This window comes from Cannabis sativa, chromosome X (genome assembly GCF_029168945.1).
Source record: "Cannabis sativa cultivar Pink pepper isolate KNU-18-1 chromosome X, ASM2916894v1, whole genome shotgun sequence".
NCBI classification, from domain to species: Eukaryota; Viridiplantae; Streptophyta; class Magnoliopsida; order Rosales; family Cannabaceae; genus Cannabis; species Cannabis sativa.
This window is the reverse complement of record NC_083610.1, coordinates 16,565,982-16,576,906: the sequence shown is the minus strand read 5'-3', so window position 1 is coordinate 16,576,906 and position 10,925 is coordinate 16,565,982. Positions and strand designations below refer to the sequence as shown.

At 34.5% G+C, this 10,925-nt stretch overlaps 1 protein-coding gene across 1 annotated transcript; it reads left to right on the top strand.

Moving 5' to 3' along the window:
• Positions 1-7,130: 7,130 nt before the first annotated feature.
• On the top strand, positions 7,131-10,220 carry LOC115702835 (gibberellin receptor GID1B). Its single transcript, XM_030630274.2, has 2 exons — positions 7,131-8,079; positions 8,680-10,220. Exons 1-2 carry the CDS (start codon positions 8,041-8,043, stop codon positions 9,673-9,675), a joined length of 1,035 nt encoding a protein of 344 aa, XP_030486134.1. The 5' UTR covers positions 7,131-8,040; the 3' UTR covers positions 9,676-10,220.
• Positions 10,221-10,925: the final 705 nt, after the last annotated feature.

Genomic DNA, 10,925 nt, shown 5'->3' with positions numbered 1-10,925 from the left:
GGTAGAATAGTTAAAAAGGTAAAATAAAATAATTAAGAGTTTAAATTTTTAACCACAAAATTAAAAGTAAAATTTGTTTTTAGAAAACAAAAAAGTGTTTAATAACTATTTTTATTTTTTAATTTTAAAAACAAAAAATAAAAGTGTGTTCTATAAATTTTATTTGTTAATTTTATTTAATTCAGGTCCGAGGGCGGGTCCAATCTAAGCCGTGTCCGGGTTCGGTTTCCAAAATCTAAGTTGGGCTCGGAATCCAAAATATTGATTAAAAAAAATTTGAAAGTGATTTTTTTTATTTTTAAAATTTAGATTCTTAATTAAAAATTTAAAAAGCAAAAACAGTTTTATAGAACATGATTTTGAAAAATATTTTCACTTTTCTAATTTTAAAAATAAAAAACTAATTAAAAAAATGTTACCAAACGCACCTTATACATCATCCCGAACTCTAAAAAAAATCCTCTCTACATATAGCTTAATGAATAGTGAAGAAGTAAATATATTTTATATTTTTTCTTTCTCTTTTTTATATCTTTGATTAACTTTTTATTCTTCTTTTTATTTATTTGTGTATTTTCTTTTATTTTTATTAATAAAATATATGCAAAATATAATATTTAAATAATATAGAAAAAAATATAAATAAAGTATAATGTAATATAAATATGTGAGGTAAAATAGAAAAATTAGAGTTTTAATAAAGTATTTTAAAGATAGAGTAGAAAAGCTATTTTGTGTGATCTATCTAAGATTGTCGTTTGTGTACATACTAGTAGAATGTGTCAAGTGCAAGGCACATGTTGATTTCAAATACACGAAAATTATTTTATTGTTCGATTTGTCAAAACATAGAAAGCTGAAAATCTTCCAAGCATGATGCTACACATTCGATTGAGGGTAATCGATCTCCTAGCGGTGTGGAAAGAAAAAATGATGTTGTTGGTACAGTGGAAGAGAGAAGAGTGGAACAAAATATTCCACCAGTTGTTAGTCCTATGGTGGTTGATGATGGAATGGTGCAGTCTGCGGAGCAGACTTGCCAGCCCCAATGAGTATCTTATGCTGGAATGCATGGGGTCTAGGAAACCCCGATGTAGTAAATGCATTGCGGACTATTGTGCGCAAGCATTCTCCAAGTTTTGTCTTCTTATATGAGATTAAGCTTTACGGTAATTTGACAAAAGGTATTCGAAGACATATCAATTTTACTTATAGCTTTCATGTGGATTGTGTGGGGAGCAGCGGGTGCTCTTATTAATGTGGAATGATGACTGGGATGTTACTGTTAAAAGCTACTCTACTGGACATATTGATGCTCTTGTACAATGTTCGGGGAGTGAGTTGTGGCGATCATGGGCTTTTATAGCAACCTAAAAACTCACCTCCGAAAAGAGTCTTGGTTACTCCTTAGGCGTATAAAGCAATTCTTTAATCTACCATGGTTTTGTGAGGGGGGATTTCAATGAGGTTTTTATCTATGCGCGGAAAGAAGGGTGGAGCAGATCGCGATGTTATGGCGATGAGAAAGTTTCAAAAAGTTCTCGATGACTGTATGCTAGATGACTTGGGGTATGAAGGGTCATCTTTCACTTGGGTGAATAAAAAACAAGGTACTTCACTTGTCTAAGAACAGTTAGATCGGTTTGTGTGCAATCAAGCTTGGTATTAGTTGTATCCTTCAGTCCGAGTGTGCCATGGTGATTTTCTTCGTTCTGACCATCGTCTTATAGTTGCAAAACTTGAGAATGTTGTCGTACGAAGTCATGAGCGAGTTAAAAGGCGATTCCGTTTTGAATCACATTGGCTTAAAGAAGATGAATGTCGATCCATCGTGTTGGAGGCTTGGCAAAGATGTACAATAGATGTGGCCGACCCTTTGGGACTTCGGGAATCTCTTGAATACTGTGCAAATCGCCCGTCAACTTGGAATAAGCAAAGATTTGGGTCGTTGTCTAAGCAAGTAGTGGAAACTCAGATGGAGATAGATAAACTTTTGAATGCTAATGCTCTCAATGAGCGAATGGATGAGGTGAGAAAACTCTAGAACTTAAATTGGATGATCTTATGAGTAGATATGAACTTTATTGGAAGCAGAGATCAAGATCGGAATGGATTCTGGCAAGTGATAGAAACACAAGATACTTTCATAACAAAGCGTCAGTGAGGAAGAAGAAAAATGCTATTACTGAGATTATGACGGAAACTGGTCAAAAGTTGTGTGTTGAAGAAGATATTGTTGGTGAAGTGGAGCGGTATTTTATAGATATTTTTCAAACATCCAACCCGACAAATGACCAACTCTAGCGTGGTACAGAAGTTGTTAATTCACGTATTTCGGTGGATGAAAATGAGCATCTTATGGCACCATTTACTCAGGAGGTTATTTACTAGCGATGAAGAAGATGCCGACTAATGCCACCTACTTGGGTCTACCATTATTTAGATCCCTCAAACGAACTTATGACACCAGCCATCTAGTGGAGAGAGTCTTGAAACAGGTCCAAGAGTGGAAGGCTAACCTCCTTTTGAGCACCGAGAAAGCTTGCCTCATCAAGTATGTGGGTTCTGCTATTTCTAACTATGTGGCGTTCTCAGATGTCATTACCATCTCCATCGCGAACATGATTGATAAGACACTCAGAGGCTTTTGGTGGAGAGACTTGGATGGGAAAAGATCTATGCACACGATTACTTGGGAGAAATTGTGTCGCCTAAAGGTTTGTGGGGGCTTGGGATTTTGATCAACAGAAGCCACAAACATAGCTTTCTTAATGAAGTGGGCTTGGAAAGTTCTTTTGGACAACACTAGCCTATGGAGTCAAGTTGTGGATGCCAAATATCTGAAGAACCAAAATTTCCTTAATTTAGAAATTAATGCATCTGACTCGATCCTTTGGAAGGCCATCATGCATACCAGAAGCCATCTCCTCAAAGGCCTTTGTTGGAAGATTGGTAACAGTCGATCTACCTTGATTTGGTTCCATCCCTGGGTCCCGAATGGCAACCTCCAGCCTCTACCTCGGTTAGATGCTTCAGTAGGGGTGAGCTTGGTGAGTAATTTTATCCACATCAATTATTGTAAGGAAGATATGGTTAGACTTTGGTTTAGCCACGAGGATGCCAAAATAATACTCAACATTACACTCCCTAACCATCGCGCTGAGGACTCCTGGATTTGGCTTCCGGAACCCACTGGTAAGTTCAGCATCAAATCGGCATATAGGGTGGTTAAGAATTTTGAGGCAAATGAGAACCATAATGAGAAATGGAGAACTATCTTGGGAACTCGAATCCATAGTAGATTAAAGATGTAATGGTAGAAAATTCTCTCCAACAGTCTACTCACTAGAGGTAAACTTCTTTCGATGCTTAGCTTACATGACTCAAGTTTTCCATTCTGTTCTTCGACTGTGGAAGACTCCTTTCATCTCTTTTGGACTTGTCATTTCGCTAGAGCTATTTGGTTTGGTAGTATCTGGCAGCTTAAAACCAGTGGCCCTTGCATTACAGATTGAGATACTTGGCTGTCATGGTTCAAGGTTGAAGCTAACTGGCCAGGGGGTGAGGTTTAGTGTGTTCTTCGAGGGGGCTGCGATCATCTTTTCATATTTGGAAAGAACAGAATAATCGAATCCACAATGCAAGTCATACTTCTCTTACGGTGTTAATTATTCAAATCAATAGGAGACTCCTAGAGATGGAAAACCTTCACAACCTCGATGGCATGTCATTGTCCAAGTGGCTCCCGCCTCCACTTGGATGGATCATATGCAACACTGATGTTGCTATTGGTGATCGTCATTCTGTTGGAGCAGCTGTTTTCAGGAATGAAGATGGGAAAACCACGAACATCTTCACTGCGCGACTGAGCTATAGTGATCCTTTTGCTGGCGAGATTGTTGCTCTTAACGGGGGTGCTAAAACTGCCAACAATCAAGGTCTGTACAATAGGAAGCGGAATGATATCAACGCCTTGCATCATAATGTCCAGGATTTAGTGGCAAAGTTTCACAACAATGCAAAACATCTAAGTCTTTAGGAGGTTCCTTAGATCCCTAGAAGGGTAAATGGTGTAGCCCATGGTGTGGCCAAATGGACAATCAGTTCAAATCAATTCGAGAACATTGATCTGTCCAATTTTGACAGCTCCCTATTTAATGGTTGAGCATATGGCTGTGTTGGCGTTTTGTGTCTCTGACTTTCTTTCTTATTTAGTTTGTTGTCTTTTGTTTAGTGTTTAGTGTTTTCCTTTTGTTAATGTTGCGGTTGGGAGTTATCTCCCTTTTCTCGTGTTGGTTGGTCTGTTCTTCTTCAATTTGTTTCTGTGTTCTTGGGTGCTCCTTTGAGGTACCGATAATCAAAAAAAAAAAATCATTATTTTTAAAATAAATAAAATATATTATAATAAATAATTTTTTAAATAATATAAAAAAATTAATATATAGTGTAATCAGTGACGGACCCAGAATTTTTGATTTGTGGGGGCTTAATTGTTATAAAAATATTTATTATTTACTTTACATTAAAATTATAACTATTTTGTGGGGACTTTTTACTATTTTGTTGTATAATTATTTAACTAAATAGAAAATATTTAATTTTTTTTCACACTAACTTTTTTTTAGTGGGGGCTATAGCCCCCACACTCTTATTACTGTGTCCCGTCACTCAGTGTAATATAAATGTGTAAATTTAAATAAAAAAAATAAAATTTTAATAAAACATTTTAAAGAATATAATTGAAAAATTGATACGAGTACTCTTATACATGCCACTTTGATGTATATCTTGTACATATTTTTGTACTTTTTAGTATATGTGTACGTTTTCATAAAAAAGAAAAGTATATAATTTTTTGAAAAGTATACATGTAAGTTGTCTTCTGGTAGTACTTGCCTGCTCAAATTGTGTATCATTCATCCTTAGATATGACAATTCCACTACAATAGAAGGACAATTCTCTGTCTCTCTGTATTTTGGGTGGTGAAAATGAGTTTATAACAATAAGATTACAGTTAAATGATTTTTTTTTTTGATAAATCTTAATGTTTACGAGGCACCCAAATGAATTAGACGAAAAATTAATTAAACCATATTTATGTAATAGTACTATCCATTTCATCTAATTAAATCTTAATATAAATCTAAATTGATATTTAATCGATCAATTTATAGCTTTTAAAAACACATTAAAAAATGCATGTACTAAAAATACCAGTCTGTTATGTGTGAAGTTTTATATTGTTTTTATTTAATACATAGATTAAGTTAATAAACTTGTCTCGTGTTCAATAAAGAAGAATATTTGAAAAAAGAAAAAAAAAATGATGAGAAATGCAATAATTTCCCACGTGGAAAGGACGTAGTGGTAGTAAATAGTAACTTGTAATGGATATTACTAATGTCATATTGTTATTTAATTGAAAGAAATTAATTGTTGCTATTTGTTGTTTATATTACTGAGAAGATTTGTAATAAACCTTTTTTTCCTAAAGAAGGAAATCGTGACCAGATTTTTTCTTTTCAAAGGAAATAAAAAAAGAAAAAAGAAAAGAAAAGGTCACGATTATAGAAAGTGGTAGAATTATCCAATATAGAGACCACGCTTGCACTAACCTAAATCCTTTTGTAAAGTGATCGGAGGGCCACGGTTAATTGGACCTTTCCAGTGGACAAAATCAACGGCTTGCATCCACAAGTGGTTATCATCTCATGTCCACTACAAAAATCTAATCACATCAGTCCAACGAACCACAGCTATCCGCGTGTCAAGCTCACGATCATTAGAGAAGTAGGCCCACCGTAAGAGAGTTTTTCATCGTATCAGCTCGTAACTCGTTCAAAGAATAAGACTTAGGGGAGGGACCCACCGGAAAACGTGATCTATATCCATTAGACACGTGTCCTAGCCCGGCGACGAGAGATAGAACGGGGCTCCAGATAATACGACAAATATTTAATGCCCACATTTGGAATTTAAAATTTCTTTTTATTTGTGATAATAAAATAAAAAATTAATGATTTTATTTTCATTCAATGTAACGAAAAGCTTCTTTTCATTTTTGTTTTTATTTTTTTAATTTTTCTATTCCCAACCCCCAGGCTCTGACAAAAAACATGCCGTCACGCGCTTTTCGCTAGCTGACAAAACACGTGTCGTTCACAATGGCAATTTCGTCGTTTAGTGGAGTGTCCGGGGGTGTTTTGGGAAATTCGGAGCCAGAGTTTGGCAAAAGAGCCGAGACGGAACCCCGTTTGTCGTCACGTGCCTTGGCGTCGGCCGCACGCAGGAAACTCTTGTCTCCTTTTATTGTTATCTATTTATTTATTTATAAATAATTTATAGTATGAATATTTAAATTTAACTATTAATTTTAAAAAAATATTTAAATTTAATTTTTAATAATAATATATAAGTTATATTTTTATAATTTATACTTAATTATTAAATTATTATTTATTTTTTACTGTATATTTAAAATATATTTTTCTAAAAAATTAAAATTTGAATAACATGAATCTATTAAAAATTATCACGTGACAATTTACTTAATATTATAAATTTATTTATAATTGTTAATTAAATTTAAGTATATAAACTACAAATTATTTTTTATTTATTTAATTTTGTTTGTTCCACTCGTAAATTAAAATATTTACATATGTTCATTTTATTTTCTCTTTTGAAATCTCATTTTTTTTCACTAGTTTCACAGCTGTTTTAACTGCTAACACATATTTGTATATTTGTTTATTCTCTCTTGTTTTTTGTCCCCCATTAATTTCCAAGTAACTTCACGATGGTTTTTCTTTTATCACACTAACATGTGTACTTTAAATTTTAAATATATCTTCATAGATTAATATTAATAACAGTAATAATTAAAAAAAAAAGACAAAGATAAAGTTTGACTATTTCTTAACTTAGTAAAAGTAATGTGAAAAAAAATGTTATTTAATTACAACGTACAAAATTTAAGACTATTTATAATATATTTAGTTATATTAATATTTCTTAATTTTTTTTTAAAAAAAAATACAAATGTTCTGAAGTTGGACCGTCGAATATTATATTGTATGTATGGTTAGGAATATTATATTATAAAGCATAAATAATTTATAAGTAAGAAATTATGGAATTAAAAAAGAGATAAATAGAAAAATTAGTAAAGGAATTAGCTGGCAGTAAGGGATAACCGGCCTGTCAGTAACCAAACCCAAGTACTCGACCTTTTTCTCCCATCCACAGGTCAGAAAACACAACACACTCTCTCTCCTTCTCTTTCTCTCTCTAAAAATATATATATATAAAAACAATACATACATACACACGAAGAAGAAGGAAGGAAAAAAAAAAAAAAAAAGACACAAGAGAGTCGTACTATCGTAGTATATAATAAGACCAATTTATTAGAATTCCCATTTTTTTTTTATTAAAAACAAAAGAAAAAAGAGAGGATGGGACCCACCTACACAGTATAACTCGGCCGCCTTCTTTGTCGTCTCTGTCGTCTCCGTTCACCTCCGTCGTTGCTTTGCCTTTGACTCTCTCTCTCTTCTCTTCTCTTTAGTCGTGTAACCCATTACTCTTTCTTTCTATTTTAGCTTTGATCCTCACTTTCTCTCTCTTGAGTGTTCTGAGCGTATTCTGCTCCCTTATTACAGAGAAGAAAGGAAGAAGAAGAAGAAAAAGAAGTGTCTTTACCTTGTTGCTTATTCAGTAAACCCCAACACCAAAACACGAAACAAGAAAGTGGGTACAAGTTTGATAAGGAAACAGGGGAAGAGAGAGAAATATAGATAACCCCATTTCGGGATTTTATTTATTTTTGCTCTAATCCCCATCTAATCTTTTCTCGTCTTCTTCCAAACTTTAAGCAAAAAGTGGGGAAAAGAAGGAAGAAAAACTATAATGAGAAATAAACAGGGTTTTTCTCTTTGGATTAGTGTTGGGTTTTAGGCCTGTGTTTGTGGATTTTGAATCATTTTTTTTGGTGCTTTCGGTGTGGAGAGAGAGAGATATAAGAAAGGGGGTGACTTATGGCTGGTGATAATGAAGTCAACCTCAGTGAATCTAAGGTACTTTTGTTCTGTTTTTCTTCTTTCCTTATCTAGATCAAGCATTCCATCTTCTTCTCTTTGTTCTAACGCTTTATTAGCTTGTTTTTGGCTCAATTTGGAGAAAGTGGGGTGATTAGGTTCATGGGGTTTTCTCTTTCTTTATATGGTCTTCAAAAAGTAATGGATATTTTCTTACTGGGTCTTCTTTTTCTGATTATAGACGACCTCGGCAAACTTTTATTCTTTCTACTTGATTTTGCAGGGGCCATTCTTGTTCATTTCCCCATCGTTTTTTTTTTCCTTCTTCTTCTTAAATATGACCTGACACAATTCTGTTTTCATGGGGCTAGTTATGATCTATTTCTTCATGTCTTTCTAGTCTGCCGTGGCTGTATCCAAATTTCTTGTTCAGGAAGCTAAACCCGCTTTATCAGAGTTTCCATTCTCGTTACGTTCTAAAGTCTCAAAAGTTGTTCCTAACGAGTTTTTTGAGTTACTCCCATGCCTATTTTCCATACCCTTTCTTATTTTTTTTTATTAAAGCTTTGAAGATTCTCCAAGCATTGTTTGATATTTGATTAAAGTTCTAATCTTTCCTTTTTAATTAAACTTTTGTAGAGAGTGGTTCCGCTTAACACATGGGTACTCATCTCCAATTTCAAGCTAGCATATAATCTTCTTCGGCGGTCTGATGGAACTTTCAACCGTGAGTTGGCAGAGTTTCTTGACCGTAAAGTTGCTGCCAATACTAATCCTGTTGATGGGGTTTTCTCATTTGACCATGTCGATCGAGCCACTGGTCTCCTCAATCGAGTTTATAAACGTGCCCCTGAAAAAGAAGCTCAATGGGGTCTTGTAGACCTTGAAAAGCCCCTGAGCAACACCAAGATTGTTCCAGTCATCGTTTATTTCCATGGTGGAAGCTTCACTCATTCATCTGCAAACAGTGCCATCTATGACACTTTTTGTCGTCGACTTGTTAACAATTGCCAAGCTGTTGTTGTCTCTGTAAATTACCGTCGATCACCCGAACACAGGTACCCTTGTGCATATGATGATGGTTGGGCTGCTCTCAAGTGGGTCACAACAAGAAGTTGGCTTAAAAGTGGTAAAGACTCTAAGGTTCATGTATACCTTGCTGGAGATAGTTCTGGTGGTAATATTGCTCATCATGTTGCTGTGAGAGCAGCTGAATCTGATGTTGAGGTATTGGGAAACATTCTTTTACACCCCATGTTTGGTGGGGAGTGTAGAACAGAATCAGAGAAGAGATTGGATGGTAAATACTTTGTTACAGTTCAAGACCGCGATTGGTATTGGAGAGCTTATCTTCCTGAAGGAGAAGACAGAGACCATCCAGCTTGTAACATATTTGGCCCAAGGGGTCAAAGCTTGGAGGGTGTTAAGTTTCCTAAAAGTCTTGTTGTTGTGGCTGGTTTGGATCTTGTCCAAGATTGGCAATTAGCTTATGTCCAAGGGCTCGAGAATTCCGGTCAGGATGTGAAGCTCCTTTACCTAAAGCAAGCCACAATTGGGTTCTACTTCTTGCCAAATAATGAACACTTCTATTGTCTAATGGAGGAGCTGAAGAACTTCGTCAATCCTAACTGTTAATAACTACTTAACTTTACCTACAGGCAGCCATACATAGCAGAAGAAGCTTGACATTTCACTTGGGTCTTTTTTTTCCCCCCCTTTTTTCACAGTGATGGTGTGTAGATGTAAGATTGTGTAGTATTAATTCTTACCATATTTGTTATTATTATTATTATTATATAGATCATTTGGTGGTGGTGTTTTTGAGAGTTCTGCTGCTTGGACTAGTTTGTTCTAGCTTCATCAGCTTGGAAGGATCAGAACTCATCAATGGGATTTGGCAGAACCACCATTACCAGAACTACTTCTACTACCCTGGCTTAACTTTTGGCCATGAATGATGATGGGAAGGAGAGCATTGTTGGGGGTAAAAGTTACAAAAGCAAAACACACTTGGTGGTTTGCTGAGTCTTTGTCTTAGTAAAATGCATACATATAAGCACTAATTTCAGAAACATGAAATGGAATATCTCCATTCTGTTATGAACTTTGTATGTTACTTATATTACTTATACGAGTTGTGTTCTAGACTTAATATAAAACATCAATGTTTTGTTCTTAAATCTCTCAGTAATTGGGGGGTTTCATCTTACAATGGCAAGAGCAAGGTTCTTGTATTGTTTCAATGTTGTTTACTTCTTTTCTTTTTCTTAGTCTTTTTGTTGTTTTACTAATGAACATCTCTAATCTTGACAAATAGTTGAGAGAGTGGATAGTGTAACTTGATAAAGTAATTTTGGAAGGTTTTATTTTTGTGATTATATTACTTTGTCATTTTGATTATTGCCCTTTATTTTTCTGCAAACTGATTTTTAACCAATTAGTCTTTATTTTTTGTCCCTACCATACCAGAAAGAGGTATGAGAAAATGGATTTTGTTAGACATAATACATAAACACACAAAATATAGTGTTAAAACAAAAATGGTACTATAACAAGATCAGTCCTAACATGACCAAATTCCCAAAGGCCAAAAAAACAAAAAATCCATTTCCATTTCACCCAAAAGAAGAGTTATCAAAAATTTTGGTTGAAAAGCAATAATTGGAGACACAAGCAAGAATCATTGGACTTCTCTATTCTTATATATCAGTTTGATTAAATTGTTGTCAACTCGTGATTGCATTACATTTTTAGTGGTTGTGAATTTGGAGGGGCTCTCAAAGGACCACAGCACACCACACCATAAAATAAAACAAAAAAAATACACACAAAAAAAAATTATAAAAAATAAACAAACTTTGTTGTTGTTGTTGTATTTTTTTTTG